The 24621-nt window shown below is 29.8% G+C and overlaps 3 protein-coding genes and 1 non-coding gene across 11 annotated transcripts; 3 read left to right on the top strand and 1 right to left on the bottom strand.

Annotated features, from left to right (window-relative positions):
• The first annotated feature begins 380 nt into the window (after nucleotides 1–380).
• On the top strand, nucleotides 381–10899 carry LOC117233183 (protein lingerer). Of its 8 annotated transcripts, none has more exons than XM_033493232.1 (15): nucleotides 381–504; nucleotides 2380–2578; nucleotides 2696–3059; nucleotides 3133–3396; nucleotides 3476–3669; nucleotides 3747–3986; nucleotides 4072–4392; nucleotides 4473–4910; nucleotides 4975–5199; nucleotides 5267–5474; nucleotides 5553–5752; nucleotides 6763–6972; nucleotides 7114–7236; nucleotides 7329–7604; nucleotides 7684–7932. In XM_033493232.1, the coding sequence occupies exons 2-15, from the start codon at nucleotides 2447–2449 to the stop codon at nucleotides 7930–7932; spliced, it is 3444 nt and encodes a 1147-aa protein (XP_033349123.1). In that variant the 5' UTR covers nucleotides 381–504; nucleotides 2380–2446. The 8 variants fall into 8 exon arrangements, with proteins under 8 accessions (XP_033349123.1, XP_033349130.1, XP_033349126.1 ...); XM_033493239.1 differs by having other exon boundaries at nucleotides 499–636; nucleotides 6802–6972; nucleotides 7684–10899; XM_033493235.1 differs by having other exon boundaries at nucleotides 499–636; nucleotides 7332–7604; nucleotides 7684–10899.
• A 1229-nt stretch (nucleotides 10900–12128) lies between these two features.
• Nucleotides 12129–14784, top strand: LOC117233122 (WD repeat-containing protein 13-like). Its single transcript, XM_033493110.1, has 4 exons — nucleotides 12129–12661; nucleotides 12740–13416; nucleotides 13622–13914; nucleotides 14014–14784. Exons 1-4 carry the CDS (start codon nucleotides 12589–12591, stop codon nucleotides 14258–14260), a joined length of 1290 nt encoding a protein of 429 aa, XP_033349001.1. The 5' UTR covers nucleotides 12129–12588; the 3' UTR covers nucleotides 14261–14784.
• Nucleotides 14551–23451, bottom strand: LOC117233123 (rho-associated protein kinase 2-like). The gene is made up of 11 exons (XM_033493111.1): nucleotides 22782–23451; nucleotides 22566–22708; nucleotides 22442–22465; nucleotides 18953–21958; nucleotides 18468–18916; nucleotides 17451–17985; nucleotides 17112–17369; nucleotides 17023–17031; nucleotides 16783–16909; nucleotides 16597–16668; nucleotides 14551–16474 (listed from the first exon to the last, which is right to left on the bottom strand). The coding sequence occupies exons 1-11, from the start codon at nucleotides 22873–22875 to the stop codon at nucleotides 15945–15947; spliced, it is 5247 nt and encodes a 1748-aa protein (XP_033349002.1). The 5' UTR covers nucleotides 22876–23451; the 3' UTR covers nucleotides 14551–15944.
• A 965-nt stretch (nucleotides 23452–24416) lies between these two features.
• On the top strand, nucleotides 24417–24488 carry Trnaq-uug. Its single transcript has one exon. It is a non-coding gene; the product is annotated as a tRNA-Gln (tRNA).
• Nucleotides 24489–24621: the final 133 nt, after the last annotated feature.

The raw sequence follows: 24621 nt of genomic DNA, 5'->3' as shown, positions 1-24621 counted from the left end.
TGTTGATAGAGTCAGATAGAATATATACGCACATCCTCAAATTCTAGAGAAAAACGTACTTCAATATCGATAAAATATTATCTAAAATAATGTATTATTATGTGAGTTATTCAGAATGGATACATTTAACTAATAAAAATAATAAAAAATATATGGATAAATTTTTAACTGTATGTAACATATATATTAATATAGAAGAAATAATTAAATATTTGAATAAAATAAATAGTGCAATATAATAACTATTAGAAATAGATTCAAAAAGGATTTTCTCTCTATTATTACATGCCCAATAGTGTAATTGAAAATAAGCTTTTAACTTGCCTTCATTAAGTGTTGATTATACCTAGGAAATTTCTGATTGTCTAGTTAACAAACCTGAGCGTTCTAGTATAAAATCGGCTACCCGTATGGAGCCCGATAAAGCATAGAGGCGGTGCTGCCAAGTCAGGGAGGGGGGCCCGCGGTCACGTGACCGAGCTGCGTTTTGAGCGCACTAACCAGGTACGAGTAAATTCGTTGTTTTTTTCGTGGTTTTTCGCGCGCCACGGCCGAAAAAGCCGAGGCGTCGTGAATTTCGCTTGTTTCTGACTCCGGACGTGTCCTTCGAGTACGCAAACAACGCTTATAATAACTGTGAGTTACTTGCAAATACTTTGACTCAATCATCTTACGGAGATCTATCGATGCTCCACCGCGGCGATGGTTGACAAGCCTTCCTCGCAAAACCAGAAATGGCGTCTACCGTGCACATGGTCTGCGGAAAATATTCTACATCAACGTCATAGTACCGATTCAGGAATATAACGAACTCTACACGGCCAATTTCTTTATCATCCGTTTGAAGAATTTTCACAACTCGCTTACGAACAACAACGCAACGGACAAGGTGTTTTTTGTGATGCGCCAGATAATCCTCCTTCGTCATATTCTCACCGCGCACGTCAAAATTTCTCTCTTTTTTTTTTTTATTACTTCATCGTCATTTGAAATCTTCTGTGTTGCGGGAAGAAAGCTCACAAATCTTTTCGGTGTTTTCGGTGAATTTAATCGTTTGCATTGAACGACATGGTCCTTGGGAATTTCGCAAAATCTTGTGGATAAGGTTTAGATCATTCTGCATATCGCCCTGACGCTTACTTATTCGTTCTTCTTCTAGACAACCGTTTTAGGAAAAACGTGACTATTTTAAGAAATATCTGTTAAATCGTTTGATCTTGTATTTATCATCATTAGCCGACCCTAACCTTTTCATCTATGCTTAAAAGGTAGAAATAAAATTGTATCTTGCAGACATTTATTTAATGTCGACTTTTTTTATTGTTAATTCTTCATACACACATTTTCATAAATGTGATTTGATATTGTGCTTGACATGTTTTATAACTGTTAAAATGTTTTTAAATACCAATTGTTTTTCTCACTTAGGTTATTTTCAAAATGCATATTTTTATGGTATAATTGCTAATACCGTGGGTTATGTGGGTATTCTAAAAATTCCTAAATTGAACAAGATGTATTTTATTCTTCTTCGCTAATTCTTCAAAATCCATAGTTTTATTAGATATAATTATGTGTGATAATCATGGTTATACAATCTATCTGATGATAGTACATATACAAGTAATTTATGGTTATACATTTTTTATAAATATTAATTTGTGTATTTATATATTTACATTATTTTATCTACCTAATGGTATGAAATTTTATTGTATGATATTTTGGTTTATTCTTGATATCAAATTAATATTCTTAATTAATATTAATTAATTCTTATTTAGAAAAAATGTGATATTAATCTATGGTCATTTACTGAAAAATTTAGCTTGTTGAATTAGTCTTTTAACTTTTTAGTTAATTTATGTATTTTATCATATATTCTAAAAGATGTTATTTATTTTTAGAAAATTAGAAAGTGTTTTAAAAGTATGTATCTTATTTATAATATTACAAGTTACATTTTATAATCTGGAATCACTAATTTTGTGCATTATTTATATTTTATTCATCATTAGTGAAAAATAGCTAATTGCTATTAGAAATGTATAATTTTATCATATACTTCTATAAAGATAATAATTGAAGTACTTACAGACATTAATTTTAATTCTTATATAACTTTCAGAATGTAAAATTTATAATTAATGTCAAATATTTTCTATTTTCACAAAATTAAAAAAAAATTCAGAATTATATGTAGTTTTGTTATTGCAATATATTATACATTGCAATAAAATAAAATAATGTTTTTTACTTTTTATATTTTAATTAGTTAATAAAACTAAGTTTGAATTAATAGATGTATTTATAACACATAGTATTTATTTTCAGTATATTATATTAGATATACACAATTAATTGTATTCTTTGTTACAGACTGTAAATAGAGAGTGTATATAGTGTGATAAGGGAGTGATATAGGTGTGCAGCAATTTAGTTGGCAATGAGTTCGAGCAACAAATCGGTGTCCTCCGGTGGGAGAGGCACCAATAAAAATAAATCATCACAACAACATGGGAAATCAGATCATCATCTAACTAAAGCATCGGATTCGATAAAGCATGAAAAAACGCAGGTCAGTAAATATAGCTAATTACTTTATTATTATGAGTGATAGAAAGATGTCTTTTTATGCACTTTTGTTTTTTGTTTATTCAATAAAGAATTTTTATTAAAAAATATGGCGTTGTAGCCAAACACTGTTCAGATGCGGCATGCACAAATCATTGACACTAGAATGGGCAGCGGTGAAGATCCTGTTTTGAAAGAGCGCATAAAGCAAGTCATGGATATGACTAGACGATCAGAAGATGAAGTTGTTATGGCTTTACATGATAGTGATGGTGACTTGGACCGTGCCGTTAATGATCTTTTGGAGGGAGTAAAAACAGAATGGGAAGTGAAAAAAAAGAAGCCTCGTCAACCTAGTGGTTCAAAACAAAATATGGAAACCTCTGGTGGTCAAGATGAAGGTGGTGATTGGGATGAGAGGCGTAATCAACGAGGAGGTGGTCCTCCACGTATGCGAGGTCGTGCTAACCATGATAATCGTGGATGTACGTTAAGATAAATATTATACATATTGATATATATTATTGATGCCACGTGTCTAAATAAATCTTTATTTAGGGCGCGGTCGAGAAAATAAAGAGAACGAAAGAAACATGGAAGATGGTATTCGTGATGGAAGTTACAGTGGTAACAGAAGAGGAAGAGGTGGTCCAGGAAGACCAGGTCGAGGAGGACGAGGTGGAGGGAGAGGACTTGGTCCACGAACATTTGCTAACCGTAATGACCCATCATCTACTTCATCTGCTCATAGTTTTAATCGATCAATTGATACATGGACAGGTAATGAAGAGCAACAACAAGCTGCTCAGGAGCCAAAGATGGGTAAGTCTGTTTAAATATTTCAATTATTCACATTTTAAGTTATTTAATCTTATCTCACACAACAAAAATATGTGAGTAGATGCATGGAATAATTTGGATTCTGCAGAAGACTGGGAGAATGAAGAATATACAGGTTCATTGGCGGATACAAAAGTTTTTACACCGAGCACTTCTGCAGCAGAACCTACACCTTCTACAGAAGAAGCAAAAACTCAAGATCTGCAACCAGTGCAACCTAACCAGACTGTAAATTTATCATTACTACAACAGGAAGTATGTAACATTGCTTTTTAAATCAATATTAGTAATTACATGTAACAAAAAGTATCTTTTTTATTTATGCATATAAGGAATTACCAAAATTATCAGAAATACAACCAATACAACAACAAACTTTAATTCAACAAACTCAACAACAACAACCTGTATTGAGCTTACCTACAATGCAGCTATCACAGCAACCAAACGCTATAAGTGGTGGGGTATTAACAGCTGCCCAAACACAATATTTAACACAACTTACCCAACAAACAAGTGAAAACTTGAAATCTGCTGGACAAAATACATTCTCCTCATCGATATCCAGCCAGGTAGCTAAGTAATATACATGTTTACGAATTATTTTATAATGTAATATATAAACTAGAATATCGTTGTATTTCTTAAATATATCAGCCTCCGAGGCAGACAAAACAACGTCCAAGGGTGCCACCACCATCAAAAATACCATCAAGCGCTGTAGAAATGCCTGGAGATGCTGTTAATAGTGGCATTGGATTTCTTGATGTCCAATTTGGTGCACTGGAATTTGGTAGTGATTCAAGCTCTCTTGACGGTTCTGCAAATGAAAAATACAATTCAGCTAATAATACAATAGCTGGTGTAGAGGTATCTTCTACTACAAATGCTGTAAACACTGCCAATACAAATAATTCCATGGATATCGAAACAACGCAACCATCATCGACGACACCTTTTAATACTACTTCTCAAATGGTTACTTTATTATATAAATATTATTACTTGTCATTTTTTAATGCTTACAATTTATTGAATAATTCTATATTTACTTACAGTTATCAAATAGCGACAATTTACCGGTATCGAGTGAACATTCGATAAACGCTCAAACATTCACTGCTCGTGGTAGCAGTTCTGGACAAACTTTAGATATAACTAAACAAGATTTCACTTCACAAGTCTCACCAGGAAATGCACCTCCGTATGGTACAACAACAACTTATCAATCTCAAAAGTCATCATTTCAAGCACCTACAGCGACTCCCAGCACTTATAACGCATATTCTACAAATGCTCAATCTGCTCAATCATCTTTTCAAACCGCATCCGGCACGAGTGCTAATAGTTACTCTGCAACAGCAACTGTTTCACAAGCAAGTTATAATTCTTCATCATCATTTCCTCAATCTAATACATCAACCTTTAGTCAAGCTTCTCCCTCTGCATCTGCATCTGCAACTTCAGGTTACAACCAACCAACAACTACAAATCAGGTAATTATTATGTTGTATAATACTAAAATGATTTATATTATATAAAATTCATTTTTTTAAATAGGTATATCAGTCTGCGACTGGATATGTACCTACCACAACATCTCAATATCAAGCACAGTCTGTAGCTACAAATACTGTATCAAATAGTAGTACAGGCTATCAAACAAGTGGATATCAAGGATCGTCTTCGTTTCAGTCGACCCCACAAGCTTATCAACCATCTGTTACTACATTTACTTCACCTATTACCCAAACATCCGGAGCTTACCAAAGCGCAGCACAGTCTGTAAGTATTTCATTTCATGAGCTCGAATATTACTTAAATGCAAGAAATTACTAAACTATACTTACAGGTATATGCAAATGCATATGGCACATACGCCAGTCAACAACAAACAGCGTCTCACAATCATAAATTGAACAGTAATACAACAAAAGATTCTCAATATGATAGTAACACGACGACATCAAATAGTTCTCTTGCGACTACAACGGCACCCACATTAGGTCTTAGTTCTGCCTCCGTAAATAGTTCACAAACTAAAGTAACAAATTCTAATGGTAAGCAGTATCTAAACACTAAAAATTGAAGTTATTTCTATGGTCAGATAAAAAAAAATTGTAATGTGATTTTTAAAGCGGTACCGAAAAGTACATCGAGTGGTGTAGTAACGGGTAGTAGTGGAACTGGAAATATGACAGGTGGTGGTGCAACTGGTAGCATGACTCCAATGCTAAGTCACCAATATATTATGGGCCAAGGTGTACCTTATGCGTTCCAACAACCAATGTACAGTTATGAGGAATTACAGCTTATGCAACAAAGAATACCGCATATGGTCAGTTACTATTTGATTCCTCAATTTATTTATCTTACGTCTCAAGTACAACTTACTCATATGCTAATCGTAAAAGTAATTTGTACTTGATTCCATTAAAATGCTTCGTTAGAGTAATGTACACTTTAAAAAAAGTATATCATTTTATTTCATATACTATAACAGATATTATAACTATTATATTTCTTGAAACAATAATATTAGCATTCATAATCAAAAAGAAAAACTTATATTTCGGGTGTACTACTCTGCGTGCTATTCTATTTTGTCATGATTATTTAGTAAGAAGAATGCTAAAGTAATCATTTGTTTAATGCTTGGTAGCTGCTCGTTATTTCAATATTCTTTTTTCTTTTTAAGAAATTATGGATTTCTTATTCACATTTTCAAGGTGGCACACGAAGTTTGTTGTATTTTTTATAGTGAGATGTTTCGCATCAGATAAATTATTGAAAACATTTTAATTTCTGAAACATTATTTAGTAGAAAAGTAAAACTGTCTGTGATTAATTTGGAATATTATCGTGAAAGATTAGTCCGCTGAAATGAACCTATTACAGATAATATAAAATACCATTTTGATCATAGACTAACTGTAGTTTTTATATATATATATATATATATATATCTTCCTTCATTATTGGTTTCATTTGCTCTATACCTCATGTTACGTATTTGAAATTGTATAAAAATATATAATATAATTTTCAAGTGGTTAAGTTGTACTCTATTTTAAAATAAATTACACTGGTATGTTTGTTAATATTAAAGATAAAAATTTACATTAGAACAATAATATTTTAAAACGTAGAAAATAATGGATTTTAAATTACAACATCTAAAGAAATTTTAAGTTAAAGTCTAAGACTCTAAGATAGGTACAACCAAACCGCATGTAACCTACCCCCAACCTAGTACGCGTAGACTTAGATATTAGTTAGCCTTCTTGTATTTGGAGTACACAGTGTATGCATGTAGTTTTGTGTTTGGCCTTCCTGACTAACCTGCAGCCAACTACTGGTTACTATGACGCGGCCTTGGGCTATCAGACAACTGGCCCTGCTACCAGTCTCGGTGGGGGACGAGGAGATGCACTTTCCGGTGTACAAGGTGTTCAAGGAGTACAAGGCGTACAAGGAGCCTATACCAGTATTAGTGACGCCAGGTTCGCCAGAAACGACAGCAATGCATCTCCAGTTCCATCAACTATGTCACAACAGGTGAGGTTTATAAACATTTAGTAGACATGACAATCAGCTTAAAAATATTGTTATAATACTTAAACATTGTTTTGATATTTCCGACTAAATTACAGTATTGTATTACATTTAAACAATTTTTTTAATTCATATTATTTGTAGACTGCTACACAGCATCAACAACCAATGATGAATCCTACACTACCTCCAACATATGCATACTTTGCATATGGTGGTGGAATAATGCCAGGTGGCTTTCAATATGGAACCCCTGCTATTTATCCTGTAAGTTAATCAACTTATATAATTAATTCTTTATTTATTTTTTAATATATTCTAATAAAACATTCGTATTTCATTTATCAAAATTACTATAGCAGATAGCGACTGCTGGTAACGCGGGTACGAACAGTGGTGCATATAGTGCTAAACCAGGAAGTTATGGATCTGGATATGGAGCTGGAGCAAGTTATGATGCTTTAGCATCTGCTGGTCCTGCGGCCGAATATAAAGGTGCGGGAAACAGCTATACCACCACACAAACTGGTAAAACAGGAACATCTACCGGAAATACGAATACTGGTGGATCATCTGCAACCGATATAAGCGCCACTATGTATGCTAAGAGTCATGTAGCGCTTAGTAAAGTGAATGTAAGTATTTCTATAAATCCAATTTCATAAAAATGTATTATTTTCAGCGAAAATTAATAACGCTTTAATGTTATTTCAGTCCTACGATAAACAAACTTTTCACTCAGCAACTCCCCCGCCATTTAGTCTGACTGGGAGCCAAAATGCTGGTTTGCCTGGTGCATATGGAACACCACATTTGTTTATCCCAACTATGCCTCATCAACTGCACCAGCCACTTCATCAAGATGGTGGTAGCAGTGCAGGCCAAAGGTCCAATACAAGTTCCCAAAACAAAGCCCAAGCAAAGCCTGGATATAGTCCTAGTTACTGGACTGGAAGTAATTAAAAAATTGGACTGCGCAAGGAAAATGAGAGGATAAAAGCAAAACTGCACCATTTTAGACAAACTACCATTTCGCCATATGATACACGGTGGTGTGAAATAAGGACATTGACACAATGATACAAAGGACACAAGACAAGACGATTTTTTTCTTTTTTTCTTTCTTGGTGAAACTAAATGATTCTGGTATGACACGAGTTAATGTAAAATATAAAATTAATCTTAAAATGTGGAAGGATTAAGCAATTTTTAAAGATTTTGTGTTTAACACGGTGGTAATATTTCTTTTCCACATAAATCTGCTACAACAATTAGTTAGAAAAAACGTTATACTCTTTTTAATTAGTCATATTAATTTCTACATTCTTATATCTTGAGATATTAAGTTGAATTACAAAGAAATCTTTTGACACGTTATTATTTTACTTATAATAATATATAATTCATTAATTGTATTAAACAGTTTTTGGTGTGTATAATGCAATATACATATATATATATTTATATATAAATATATTTCTTTAAAGTGAAATGTAATATGCAAAAAGAAAAAGAGGAGTGGTCAAATGCAGCATGAAAAAATTGCATAGTTCTTCCTACGTGAGGCGCATTCGTGCCAAATAAATTTATAGCGTTTATAACGTATAAAACCGTGAAACGAATGATCGTACATATTTGTCAAGATAAAGAAGAACAGAATTAATTGTAGTATGTTGAAACGCTATGAGAAAAGGAAAATCAAGATTTGTGAGTAGCTCTCGTGTGAAATACTGAAAAGATGATCTAGAAGAGTAATTGACTGTTAAATTTACTTCCGATCTCTTATCTGTATACTACTGTGCAATTGCGAATATACTGCATCGACTGCAAAGGGTGATAGTTTTTTTGTATGATGTAGGCATCTCGGCTCATTAACATCTAAAGTGCTTCTTTACATGAAAACAAAGCACCCCATACGTGATGGAACATAAAACTATACTATGTAAATTACAATTATTGTATGTATTTAACCATGGAACATCAGGTATATAAAGTTATAATCATCATAATGTTGTCACTTTTGGTATTTAAAAACGAATGTATAATCGCACTAGTTTCGCATTCTTGCGCGCACCCATATATAGATATATTTGATTTGGTCGCCTTGCATTTCTTTTAGTTACCAGAATTTTATGAACGTTATATTTTATTAACAAAAAGCTATTAAACCAAAAAGAAGATACCGTCATACCATGTTTTCAAAGAACGTTGATTTCAAAATGAGAGCGGTACTTATTTAATATATCTTATGTTTATAAAAGCGGCGTTGCAGATTAGATAGTGCCACAAACTACTAAGAAAAACAAGCAGAATTCAGTAATTTTCTTGTGGTGCCTTGAATAAAATTCAAATAATAGAGTTCAAACATCTGCTTTTTGCAGGAATTTCTCATATAACTTTTTACAATCCTTTCATACTGTAAGTTGTATTATCTAAAACGTACATTACCTTACTCTTATTCATATATTAACTTTTACTAATTACTCTATATCATCCATGTAATTTATCTTCTAGGAAATAATAGTTGATGCTTTAGTTTAATAACAATTTTAAAGTTTTCGTTTGCAGAGTATTGTTTGCCCTCTCCAAATTTATAGTTTTCAAAGAGATCCAAATGATTCTTGGATCAATAATTGCATTATACAAATACAATATATCTGAAAACAGATAAAAAGATTAATTTGTCAACAAATTATTTATAATTATTATGAAATAGTTACACCAGCTTTAAAACTACATTTTTGAAACTTATTATGTAAGGAAGTTCTTCGGATATAGAAGAAAAATAAGACACATATTATGACATTCTATTTGATGTTTACAAAATGTATAGTCCAAATAATAATCTTATGTGGCTACGTCGTAAGTTCTTCAATTTCTTTTTTACTTTTTGCTTTTAATTCATACTCATTTCTAGGATCTGCTTAAAAACTGTAATATTTGTTAATACATAAATAAAAATGAATTTTAGTTGATCAAAGTATTGAGTATTGAATGTTGAATAAATTTATGTTGAACATTACATGCTGATTACAAATACGTACATAAACGAGATCAACCCGCACTGTTTACATTTTTTTAATTTAATATTAATATAATTTTTCAACGAATGTAATAAAAAACAAATGTCGATGTTAGTGTACCGCTAATAAGTATTCACAATGACCTGTATCATTTTAATTAGATTATAATAAAGAGGAAAATGTAATTGTCGATTCCGTCTGATAAAACAATTTTCATACTATTACATTATTTATGCTGATTAGAAACATATTGTACAGTTATAAAATAATCAGACGAAAAGGAGTAAAATAATACATTAATTAACACAAGTCATTTTAGGAAACACACATTACATTTTTGCATTGTGGATAGCAATCATTACAATATAATTCCTATCATTAAGAGTAAACGAAGATATGAGTAAAGTATTTTCACGAGATGCTGTTGAAATCCTTACGACCTAGCATGTATTATACTTTGGGAATAAATTGTTTTATCGCAAAACAAGTACCGTTTCCGAGTACCACTGATACGAAAAAAAAGTACATAATTGTAAGTAAAATCTTGTTAGCAATTGCATTATACATATATATAAATATATACAAAATTGAATGACATCGATATGGATAGGATATGTTTGAAAATCATGGGAGACCAAGTGTAGAATAGTTCTCTTTAGAAGAACAAAGAAAATGTAAATCTGTAACCATAAATTACCGAGAAAAAAATGATCGATTTTATCGACAAAATCATTCTCGGATACGGATTATTCGATCATCCTGACTATACAGGATAACGAAACTTTACTGTGTAACACTAATGACTTAATAACTTTAAAATATTGTGCTATACAAAGAAAACTTTACAAATATACGTATGATTTTAAATGGTTGCTAAATATGTTATCATTAAAAGCTTTGAAATTAACTTAAATATTACTTTTATTTTCAATCTAACAAACTCAAATTTACATATTAACCATCTTGTTTTTTTAAAGAAATTTCTTTTTAAGATACATTATTTATTACAAATATACAATTTAATTAACGTTTTGTAATTAGTCCTTTAAGTAAATGTTTTATACACATTTTATATATAAAAAATTGTTTTTGATTGCTTTAGCTTTACATTATAGTACTTATTCAGTCACCTAAAATCGAAAATATAATATATTTAGAGCGTTTATGTTAGTTATATAAACATTTTAATAATTTAATAAATTTATATTAAACATTTTTAGAACATCTTTACGCATTCAAAATACGCATATTTATATAAATCCACTCATGTAAACATTTAAGGGTTTGGTATGATAATTGAAAAAATCAATTACTTTTCTTGTTTTTGTTTTTTTTCAATATAAATTTTCAAATATTTCCAATCTTATGTGTATGTTCAAATGAATTAGGGGCAAGTATATTAAATGTAATGTACGATGAAAGATAAAGTTGCAAAATATTCTACAAAATGATAGAATGTAAACGAAACTTAAATATTTAAATTAAAGAGTTCATTATAACAATTATTAAGCATTAATAATTTTTGTATTTTTATCAAGTAATGATCTATCGAAAGATGCAAAATTCATTGCGTCATTATTGCTATTATATAATTATTAAAAAAATAGCCACCACTACTGTGTATAAATATGGGTATCTGAGAATAAATGTATTAAAAAAAACCTGTAACATTCATACATATATATATATATATAATTATTGTGTAAAATATTTTAATTCAACCAGTACTATATAATTTTTTAAACAATCTTTAGTTGTCTAAATAAAGAGAAATTATTTAAAATGCAGAAACAAGATATTCACTATAAAGTAATTAATTTTTATAGATATTTAAGATCTTCAATTATTTGTTAATTAAAACCAGATTTGAAAAATCAGCTTGGATTTTTTATAAATATTTATCACTTATTGATCCTTAATTTTATTATTTACGTATTAACGGAACGTGGCTGCATATAAATACATTTTAAATATATAAATTTTAATAGTTTAATATCTAAAAACAATACTGTAAAAGAATGTATATAATAAAGATAAAATTCAAATGATTTATTATAAACATGTAATTTAAATATATATGCATACATATATGTTTTTATATACGAGTGCTTTATGTAACATATGTATGTATATATATAAATGTACATACATATGTCTACCGTGCGTATTTTGTAACGAAGAACAAAAATGAATGATAACGATTCAATCTAACATTTTTAAGGACAATATACTTAAAATTCTTATTAATTGCGTTTATATAAATTTTCAATATACTGCAAGTGAGAACGTACGAGTTAATGAAATATTTTAAAAAAATGTTACTTATTAACGTCAATAGACCCAAGAAAATTGGCACAATACGTATGTTTTGCTTCAAGCTATGACTAAACCAAAAAAGAAAGAAAAATGCACAAAAGAATAATAAATAAAAACATTTTTAAACATTTGTATTATATATTTTTTTACAAAACATAAATTATTTAATAGGTTAAATGTCCATGTTTATGTAGCGTTTTATCTTATGCAATACTATATTTATTTTAAAAAATCAGTACTTGATATTATTTGATTTGTATAAATATATAGAATTGTTACTATGTGGCATCAACAAGTTTTTGCTCTTGATGCTAAATACAATGCACAACGTGTAAATAAATTACCTACTTTAGGTTTGTATATGTATATTTATAATTCAATATATTGTAACATACTAAGATTTACAAATGATTAATATAAGATAATTACAGGAATGCTTTATATTCGTCGTAGAAATCAACTGTTAAAAGAAAAGTTTAGTAAAGATCCAAATATTAGAGAAAATTATATAAAATTAAGAGCAAAACTGTTATTTCTGCGATATGGCGAAAACTTAGAACAAAATAGTTTTAGTAGTTATACAGCTGAAGAAGAGAAATCTGAAATTAAAACAAAACTTTATAATATACAACGAAAATCAATTGCAGAAAGTTTTGCCTTTGATGGAATGCATCATGTTTTTGATCAACACAATGCACCTGTAATGATGCTTAAGTTTGCAAATAATGATAGATCAAAGTTATGTTGTGCATCATTAGATGGATTATTATCGATATGTGATGCTATCAGTACTCCTCCAAAAGTGATAGCTTTATTGGAAGGACATAAAAAAGGTGTCACTGCATTAGACTGGAGTATTAGTAATGACCTTATAGTTTCATCTTCTCTAGATGGTACAATAAGACTTTGGAATGTCCTGAATCCAGAAAATAATCCAACTTGTTTACGAGTGGTTAATGATCAACAGCGAGCAGAAGTTTTATGCTGTGGATTTATACCCGTAAATAATAATTTGATTGTTGCTGGTAATTCTCAAGGACTAGTACAGATTTTGAATATATCTACTGGTATATATACTCGCAATGGATCTTGCAAAATTGGTGGAAAAGTTAGTATTCTTTAATCTTTCTTAATGATAAATGTTTATGTTAAAATTAATTATAATTCATTTTAATTCTTATAATAACCTGCCATTTTCTTAATTTTTTATTATTATTTTTTTAATGAGTTCTATGAGAATACTGTTTGTTCTCACTTTTTAAAAATTTATTTAAAAAATAATATTAAATAAAAAGAGAAGTATTCTATTTCAGATTCTGTCATTAACTTGTGAGGGTAGCGGTGGTTCCATAATATGGGTTGGAAATGATAGAGGAGTTATTATGTCATTTCAATTGGAATCAGGATCAGGACGATTAACGAAATTAAAGAGAGTACAAGAAATTGGTGGAATGATAAGTAGTCTTTCTTGGCGTTCATGGCTTTCAAAAGATGCTCCATGGCCAGCACTTTTAGTGAGCAGTGCTTGTAATGTAGTATTATTGTATCATATTATTGACAATCAAGGTTCTTTATCTCTGTGGACAAAATATCCAATAAAACACAAGTAAGTTGTTTGAATATTATTACAAGCATAAACGTTTCTTTAATACGAAAAATGTATAAAATTATAACAATAAAATGTAATTCATAAATTTGTTAACAGACAATACCTTGTGAGGTCTACTTTTTGCCCACAAATGGAAACATGTTTAATAGCCACTGGTTCTGAAGATGGTACAATACATTTATTGGATTCAGCAAGAAAAGGCAAAGCAGCAAAAATCAACCGACTTGAAGGTCATGCAACACCGACAATTGCTTTATCTTTTAATTATGATGAATCTCTTCTTGCATCTGCGGATTATCAAGGACTTATTATTTTATGGCGTAATCGTCAACGTCATATATAAACTTTTAATAATGTACAAACATAAAATAATATTATACAAACATTTTATAAAACTAATTACTATAAGTAAAATATTTATAATAAAATTTTAAATGTTCTTTATCTGTCTTGGAACTTGAGCAAATTAATTATATCATCTGTATTTTATCCAATACTATATTAAATTTTTATGATTTTCTGTAGAAATAAACTAAAATTAGTGAAGTTAATCAAAATACACGAAACTAAAATATTTCGTACATAAATGTGTATGTTATAACGGTATAGGAAATAATAACAATGAAACACATATTCTGTTTAAATCAATGTCTGCTTTGTATAACAATATATTAATCGTTCTCTATTAATATCCTATGTATTATAATGAGCATGGAGTTAGCATTATCAATAGTGATAATAGTAATAGTAATTGTAATGGTAGTAAAACTGCATAATAATCGCAGTGCTATTAATAGTAGTTATAACATGTTCGTTTTCGATTTCATATATGTTAATGAAATTATATATCGGTGCAAATATCAAGTATATTGGTATTATTTGTATTTTTTAATATTTTTTATTAATCTAATCTATTCTGCCGCTATATTATGATTTACTTTTGTTGTAGCAACATTGGAAACTTTGAAAGATATTTCCCAAAAATTGTATAATATTAATAATTAACAGTTACTAACATATCTTTGTTGGTTTTCATTTTTATATTCAAATAAATATTTGCATATTGTGAATTTAATAGTTAATACCATATTCATAATAAACAATCTTTTTCTTGTGCACTTATGTCTCACGCAATATTATTCTTCTGTAAAAAATTATCTAAATATTAAAAATGGTTAAAAAAGCTATGAGAGGTGCTCAAAAATATTTAAAAGTATGGAAAATAGTATGCAGGAAAGTACGGCAGCATATTTTCTGTGCTACTTCATCTGCAGTTTTACTAATTTGATTCATCAAATTAATTGAAATAAAAGTGCACAAATTGTGCCCATCACAGTTCTAGTAAAAATAACAGTACAACGTACATTTAAAAAGAATTATTTGTGAATCAGTTACTGTACACGTTTAGCTAAAGGTTGAGACTTAATTATAGTACCGTCCCTCGATTGACACTATAATACTTTTAGAGTAGAGAGCTGTTTTTTACTAATATAATTTTAATATAATACCAAGAAAGATACCGTATTTAAAGATAACAATAATTAAAAATCAATATGAATAATTATCATATATCATCAATGAAAGTAATAACATTAACTTACACAAATTTTACTTTTTTCATAACGATTACGTACTGAACAACTTTTAATAAATATTTACAGATATGAAATGAAATTATTCGTTAGTTTTGATGTAGCTTTTAAAAATCGATTGTCTGCTATTTGATTCAATTAATATTTACGTTTCTTTATCGTCACATGAAGCTAATTGTATAAAAAATTATGTCAGTATTAAGCTCTATTTATGTTAATGTTTCTATACAACAAACAAAAATTTAATATAATACTATAGACAATCGATTGAATCTCAGCCACAATAAAAATTTGCTACATCTTATGTACAATAATTCGAGATTCATTTAATAGTGAAATCGTTGAGTAATCACTATACTTTTGCAACGAAATTAGTTCGGACGGACTTCAGCTAAATTATTTCTTTTAACATTTTACTAACGTCTTCGAAACACATTAGTTCTGAGTCAAAACACTACACTTGTCAATAGGCTCAATTTTTTCTTGACTATCACATTGGGCACTTTTTGAAGAAGTCGGATCAAGACTCTTTTTTTGTTGAATGTCTTTGGGAGGCACCGTTGGTAACGTATTGTAATTCAAGGAGTTTGATAGAATATGTTGGTCCTGTGTAAAGTCTATACTTTGCAAGAATTCTGACATGTTTTCTTTATCATGCAACTGTTCTACATTATCCTCTTTTGTTTGTTTATTAGAAACAAAGGGTGAGCCAGTTGTAGATAAATTCAATTTTAAACGATCTCTAGTATGCCTTAATTCTCCTAATTGATATTGTTGACTTTGACTACAATCATTTAATAAGTCTATTCCGTTTTGTGGTACTCCTTGTTCATCACCATCTATTTCGTCTCGTTCTTCAATCACTGACGTAGACGCACCAGGAAAGAATTGACTAACATATTTACTCTCGCTAGTTTGAAATTGAAACGGACGATTTGAACTGCTCACAAAAAACTCTTCGTGTCCTATAACCAAAATAAGTTTGATGATATAAGGTAAAATATAAATTCATAAATATTTCACATATGTTATATTAACTAAATAAAAAAAAATATATATATATAATGCATATAATACTAGACCATACCAGTATGATTGGTATCATCATAATCAAGGGGATACAGATCTAATCGTGGTTCGTCTATCATTTCCTCCCAATCTAAAATTAGAGAAAAATTATATAAGTCATAGATAATTTTCCAATTATTTTCTTATATATGAATTTCCAATTTCTAATATAATTTATTTGTACTTTAAAATATTTAAAATTTACCACTATATGAAGTTGGCTCCCAAGTAGTGGTTGGTTCTCCTTGAGTTTCTGTAGCCAGTGTTTCCTTCGGGTATTCGTATACACAGTGATAGCGCTGTTTCTTAAACCACACACTCTTTTTTTGATCCTGAATAGACCATACATTATAAATCTAATAAAATTTATATTACATTATATAAATGTAATCTAATATACGTAATATACATATAAAGAAAATATTGCTAAATAAGGAATACCTACCAATTCATCCTAGCAGCAAAAGCAAATATAGAAAGATATAAATATTTACATTATATTTAAACAACTGTATAGTAAGTTATAAAACTTACACTAGATTTTAATGTTTTATCTGGAGATCTTAGTGCAGAACGATGAGGCGCTAATGTTGCATTCCAAGCTGATGGTGTAAATTCTTCTTCTTCCTCTTCTTCTTCTTCTCCTCCTTCTTCTCCACCTTCTTCCTCTTCATCCTCCCCTTCTTCTGCTGCATCCATTTCATCTTCGATATCAGCATCTAGTATTTCTCCTTCATTATTACTTAAACAACTTCGAATTTGCACTTGCTCGACATGCGGTTCATTATACCTCTGTAAAACAATATGAAATTATTACATATATAAAAAATAAACTCATATATATATTTGATTATTTATTTATAATGCACCTACTTTCCATACAAATTCACCAGAGCTGGAGCTATTATTTTCATCCTCTTCTTCGTCATCTTCCTCCTCTTCTTCTTCATCATCTTCATCCTGACTAACCCACCCATGCTCTGTTCCAAAACTTGTTGACATTAAATCATCTTCTAATGGTAAAGGTAATGGCAATGGAAAAGATGAAGGCAATTGTTGCCATTTAGTTTCCTCCTCTGGACTTGGTAAAGGTGCTCCACCACTCGCCATCATAATGTGCGACTTATCATCACGAGAACGAACTACCGAACAATTATAATCCAGATTTTCTTCTTCAGATAAGTCTCCATTGGTTGTATCTCGTTCATCATCTTGTAGTTTTTCTCCTAGTCCCTCTAACAAAATCATTTTATTTGTTCGAGTATCAACTAATAATACATCATCCGAAGTAACAGATTCTTTTGAAGCGATTGATGTATCCCTAGAATTTGATATTAAAGACTCCGAGGTAAGAGTACTTTCACGTTCTTCTTGGATTGGACTAAGTGGTGAATCATATACATTATACCTAAATATAAGAATAGACTTTTAAGTTTGGTTTTAAATAATAAATAAATTATAATCATTATTAACCGTTTGCGGACTACCGCCGCATATATGCGTTCTGCGTAAGAAATCAATTTGGCTGAGGAACTCATATACGCGTTTGGCGAAAACAACTGATAAAGCCGAATGACTCATATATGTGTCCCACGTAAACGCGTCGCTATGGGCGAGAAACTCATATATGCATTCGGAGAAAACAAATGATAGAACCAAAAGATTCATATGTGTGTCATTCTATTTATCCTGTGGAGAATCTGTGCATGTACATATGTCTAGAATTTGACATCTATGAACGAAAAGCGTGTCTAAGCAGAAATGTGCGCTGGTAATTTTAAATAACTATCGTGGCAGCAGCTGGGCCCCACGGTACGGTTGATTACGAATCGTCCCGTCCGCAAAGGGTTAAATAATTTTGTATTATATTGTTGGAAAATAAAACAGTACCTTATTGAAATACCCACTCCTCCACTACCTTGATTAGAAGATTCTTCACTATCATCATCGTCCCAATGTTTACTATCTATATCACTAGATATAGATGGATTATCATCATCGTGAGCTTCTAATGGTTCTACAACAGACATCTGAGCACAAGGTAATTTCTCTCTAAGTTCATTTCGAATTGCTGTTACAAACTCTTCTTCTATATCAAATGATACATAAGAATTATCACTACGTAAACTCATTGTAGAACTATCTTCATCTTCAATTTCATTTTCATTTATTTTGCCTATTTCTTTTTCATTGTCACTTTCATATATCTTTTCTATTTCTTTTTCATTTTCAATTTTATTTCTAGTTTCTCTTTCATCATTATTTTCAATATTATTTTCATGTTTATTTCTATTTTCATTTTCTTTATCATTTTTACTTTCAATTTGATTTTTATTTTTCTTATCATTTTCATCTTCAAATTTATTTGAATTTACATTTTCATTTTCTTCTCTATCTTTAATATCATTTTCGTATTTGCTTTTATTTTCAATTTTATTTTTGTCCTCATGTTCATTTGCATTAATAATTACATTATCATTGTCATTACTAATTCCAATTTCATTTCTATTTTTAATCTCAATTTCACTTTCGCCCTTATTTTGTAAATATTGTTTTAATTCACCTTGTTCTTTGAGATACTTAATATCTGTTTGTATATTATGTTGCTCCAAATCTGTTTCTTGAGAAGAAAAATTGATATCACTTAAATGTTTTAATTCCATATTTTTCTTAATATCAATCACATTTTCTGCCTGTATTTCTTGTTTATCTTCTGATACTAATTTTATGTCAGTTTCTACTAAACTAATATTAGGGGTACAATTTTCATTATTCTCTATTTCAACTACAGTATCTATAGTATGAATAGAATCAGATTCATCTTCATTTGTACAAAGAATTTTATTTTCTGTATAATTAATTGAAGTTAAGTTTTCTGTCATTTTTCCAGAATCAGGAAGTGTTGCATAGTACTCTGCATCAAGAATAGTATCAAGTTCAAATAAGATTTGTAACTGTTCTTCTTCAGTATATATTGGTATATTCGCTGTAGAATCATTAGTAGAGGTGGAAGGAATTAAAGCATAAACATTCTCTTCTTCTTCACAGGATTCTTTATCTCTAAATCCAGAATCAGAACTTTGCTCATCATCAGGTGTAGATAATTGTTTTCTTTCTTCTTCATCTTCATTTGGTAAACATCTTCGGTTTATGTCTATATCTTCTTCATTAGAAAATTTATCACTTGCATTATACATAGAGTGTTTCTGAGATTGTAAAGTATCTGGTGTAGATTCAATAGTTACAGTTAATTTTGGTGTGGTATTATTTTCTTGTTTAGACGAAGATTCTATATATTCATTAAATTCACCTTCATCCAAGAAACCAGGTACTTTCTTTTCTAAAGCAGAATCCAATGCATGATTCCAAAGTGCAACATCAACTAAATTGCTTTCATCAGTCCCAAAACTAACTGAGAAATTATTAGGAAAACAAATATTGTCGCTGTTTTCATACTTAAATGGATCATTAGATTGAGATTTATTGTTTTCTTCTAACATTTCGCAAGAAGGTGTATCATCAGGTACATAACGTAGAAGAGGAAAATTAGGATCCCCCTTTGACAGAAGTCTTAATACATGTTTTTCACTGCATGCTTCTGTACTTGCACTTGCAACAGATCTAGTGTCAGATGCTTGATCATTTAAAGATAATCTCAAAATCGGAGTTTGAGTTTGATCCATAGTTAATGTCAGTAATTTTGGCCTTTCTGAAATGTCTAACATTCTGATTTTATTACAAGTATTATTTGGCAAAGGATCTCGTAATTTTCTTAACGCTTCGTCAAATTCATCTGCATGAATGCTATGTCTAAGATCGCTATCACTGCCGGTAGCGGGCAATTTCTTTTTCCCATATTTTTCTGACATTTGAGCTCCCATTGATAATTCTGCATCAGAATCAAAATCGATATGTACAAGTACCATTAAATCAGTAACAGATTTAGATTTTTGTTTCACTTTTTCAGTGTAAACTCCTTGTTCAATTCGTCCTTTCCAACTTTCTTCTTCAGTTTCAGAACTAGATTCATGATGAATAATATTTTTAAAATTTGGTACGTTTTTTACTAGTTCACCAGGTCCGAGCCGAAATGACGACTGTCGAGGTGTATCGTCGACAATAGTGGTCCAATAATCTGAATCTATACTTCCTCGAAGATCTTGTAAACTAGCACTTCGAACATGTTTAGTGTTAACTCGCAAATTCTCCCACCTTTGTTCAAAATCCAAATACTCTGTATATTCATTTAAAAGAAGTTGCTTTACCTCATCCAAATTTGGTCTTTTCTGTGGATTTAAATTCAAACATAAATGAATTGCTTGATATATATTTGATGGACAATTTTCTAGGTATGTTTGCAATACTTGTATACCATTTGATAAAAGATCAGTTCTTAAAGGTAAGAGCATTTGAATTACTTGTTCATCACTCTTATCGTGGTATGGTCTATTTCCCCATGTAATAATTTCCCAAAGAAAGATAGCATAACTCCACATATTTGCTTGAGATGTAATTTCTCTAGTTTCGATAGTAGTATCAGTACATTCTACACTTTCTGGTGCTGACCATCTAATAGGTAATGCGCGATCTCCAACTACATAATAATCTTCAGGGTACTTCTCTACACCAGTTCCATAATCTCCTAATTTTGCTGATAGGTCTGATGCTACTAAACAATTTCTGGCAGATAAATCTGTATGTACAAATCCATGACTATGCATATGTTTCAATCCAGCAGCAATATCTAGTGCCATCCGAATTGGGATGTTTTCTTTATTAAGTGCTTCTTGAGATTTTTTATCATGATTTGATAATAAAAAACCTTTGAGGTCACCTACTGAACATGACTCAAATAGTAATAGATACGGATCAGTTTCTAAACAAAATCCTAATAAAGTTAAGATATTTTGATGATGTAGCTTCAAATATGGAGTAGCCTCTCCAAGAAACCAGGCTTTTTCCTTCATAGTAGCTTCTTCCGTAAGAATTCTCACAATAACACCACCATTTTTAGAAGTTCTCCTGTGTCCTTCTAAATCTGCACGACCTTCAACAACTTTTCCAAACCAACCATGACCTATCTCTCTTAAATACTTCAATTTTTCTCTGGGTACACATAAGTCCTGTGCATCAAACCACTCGTGACAATGTTCTGGGAGAGTATTAGAATCAGAATCGTGTTCTTCAAAAAAAGACGTTGATAAAGGTAATGGTTTAGGTTTTGTAGTATTTCTAGGTCCAGATATAATATGTTCTACAGGCAAAGGTTCAAACTGTACTCTCTCTGAAGCAACTAACACATGTGGAACATTCAATTCTAAACCATCGAGAGAATGTTCAAATACTGATTCCTGACCAATATTGTTCCCATCTTTGAATTCCTATAACATAAAACCACAATTATAGTTTCTAAATCTTTTCATAAAAAATTAAAATATATTAAATTATATTACATACTACAATTACTTGCAAATAATACACATGCAGCTATATCTAAATATTGAAAGAAAAATAACAGACATGATACATTTATTACTTTCTTTATATATAAAATAACATGATTGTTTTACAATATATTTAAATGTAATGAATATTAATGATTCTTTCTACATTCATAAATAGAAAGCTTTTGTAAAAATTATATAAACTGTTATAATTTTATGATCAACAATATATCTGAACATGTAGAATAAACAAATAGTATTTAATGCTAAAACAATCTTTTGTTTAAATTCACATTGCTATCATGCTTTGAATACTTAAATAGAAGGGATTAATTACAACTCTTGTTGATTCTAATATGATTTTCTAATAAAACTATATTTAAATTTTGTCATTCAAAAAATTTGTAGCATTAATTTTACCTGATTGCACTTTCCTGTTTTGTCCTACAATTAGTAACATATAAGTCATTATTCTTAGACAATAAGTAACCTCGGTAAGGAATTTCATTTGTTATAAATAACAAAATAAATGACAATAAATTACCTGAAATCCCTTAGGTCTCCTAGGTCTTCGACAACAAAGACAACCAACTAAGGTAAATGCTGTAGCAGTAACGCTTAAAAGACCAAGGATATATTGTATCCAATATCGTTCCCATTTTGATGAGGCATAGGAGTATGGCAAATCTATTATAAGCAAAATAACCTCTCATTAGCAACATGTTATCAAAATAAATATTCAAATATGCAATTAACGTACCTGTCAGTATAGAAGATGATACAGGATAGGCTGTAAGTGTCGGAAGACCCGCCCAAAACAGCCAACATATCCAACATAATATGATATTCAGCATCGCGCATTGAAACTCTTCAATGGTGTGATCGCGATCTATTTAAGTCATTCTTAAAAAATGTATTACTTCTTGAAAAAATGCATGACTGCAAAAGCTGAGAAAATCTAGTAGATCGTAACACGTTCTAATTTTACGACACACATATCACAACTATCTGTAATCTCATATTTTTGATGTCTACAATCTATTGGAAACTAGCTTCGGTATAGAATGTTGTTAAATAACTTTGTCACAGCGATGATGAAGTGTTGCAATAGTATGTAAAATAGAAATACACTTTTCTTAGGGAAACCACCTGGGCCAAGCATGATACGTATCGTAAACCGAATACAATACAATCGGCTACGGTCCGGTTAAAAGGTAGGTGTAAAATCACCACGCTTGCCAAACCCAGTTCTATTCTTGCCCCTCTATTCTATCTATTGCTTTATTGCTCTCTTTCTATCTCCAATGCTACACACTAATATGAATGTATTCTGACTAAACGATCGCCCTAAGTTGTAACATTTTGATTAGTGCAATATTATGTGTATGTTTGACTATTTAATAAATTGTTACAACGATTAAATAATACTTTTTTATTTCTACTATCATACATATGTTGTAGCAGTATATAATGTACATAATAGATTTAATGGTAATTAAATACAACATATATATATATATATTAAATGTTGTATTTAACCATTGTATGTTGTATATAATGTTGTATATCAACCATTAAATGTTGTATTTAATGGCAATTACAAATATAACATATAATGTTTTATTTGATCGCAATTAAATACAACAAAATTTTGCAAAAATTACGTCTATAATGTTAGATGTAAAGATTATATGTATAATTTAATCTAATGTAATAAATATGAATAATATAATAGGTGCATAATTAATGCTACCGAATAAATAAAAGATAATTTTAGAAAAATAATACCTTATTCTCTTTTACTCTTTTCCCAAATATTTTTTTGCTAAAATTAGTATTATTTCTAAGTAAAATGTTATTCAAATGTTCTATTATAAAAATAAATTTAAAATAATTCTACTATGTAACAGTATTAGATCTTTTCCCTTGTTCTTTTTCTTACTATTTTCTTAACGTATTCTTTTCATTCTTGACGTACAAGACTTTTATGTAAACAAACTTATGTATATATTTTATAATACGTATCTTATCAAAAATGTTTAATTAAGTTAAATATAATTAGAAAGAGTTTTGTAATTACAAGTTTTTATTAAAAATTTATAAACTGCTAATTTGGAAGATTATGTATTGTATTATGATTACTGTATACAATTACAAGAATTTTTAAATTGAACTATATATGCATAGAAGTACAACAGGCAACAATAAATAAGTATAATATGTACAGTGACCCATTATATTTCTCTTAATATAATGTAACACGTATAATGAAATATAATTTACAATCGTTTAATTGTTAGTACAACAAACAACTTAACAAAATCATATAATTTAATGTATTAAGATAATTAATTACACGGTAAAATCTTAAAAAATAAAAACGTTTAGTATAACTGGTCCCATGGTGTAATGGTTAGCACTCTGGACTTTGAATCCAGCGATCCGAGTTCAAATCTCGGTGGGACCTTAAAAACATTTTTTTCTAGTACAATAAAAAATTTACTATAATTTTATTAAAGAAAATAAAAAATTTATATCAAAATTTTGAAGATTCAGTAATATATAAAAATAATAGTTTTATAATAGTTATATGAATAACA

This window comes from Bombus vosnesenskii, unplaced genomic scaffold, assembly GCF_011952255.1.
Source record: "Bombus vosnesenskii isolate JDL3184/JDL3185 unplaced genomic scaffold, Bvos_JDL3184-5_v1.1 scf7180000013295, whole genome shotgun sequence".
NCBI lineage: Eukaryota > Metazoa > Arthropoda > Insecta > Hymenoptera > Apidae > Bombus > Bombus vosnesenskii.
Note: the sequence above shows the minus strand (reverse complement) of the source record. Positions and strands in the feature narration are given on the sequence as shown.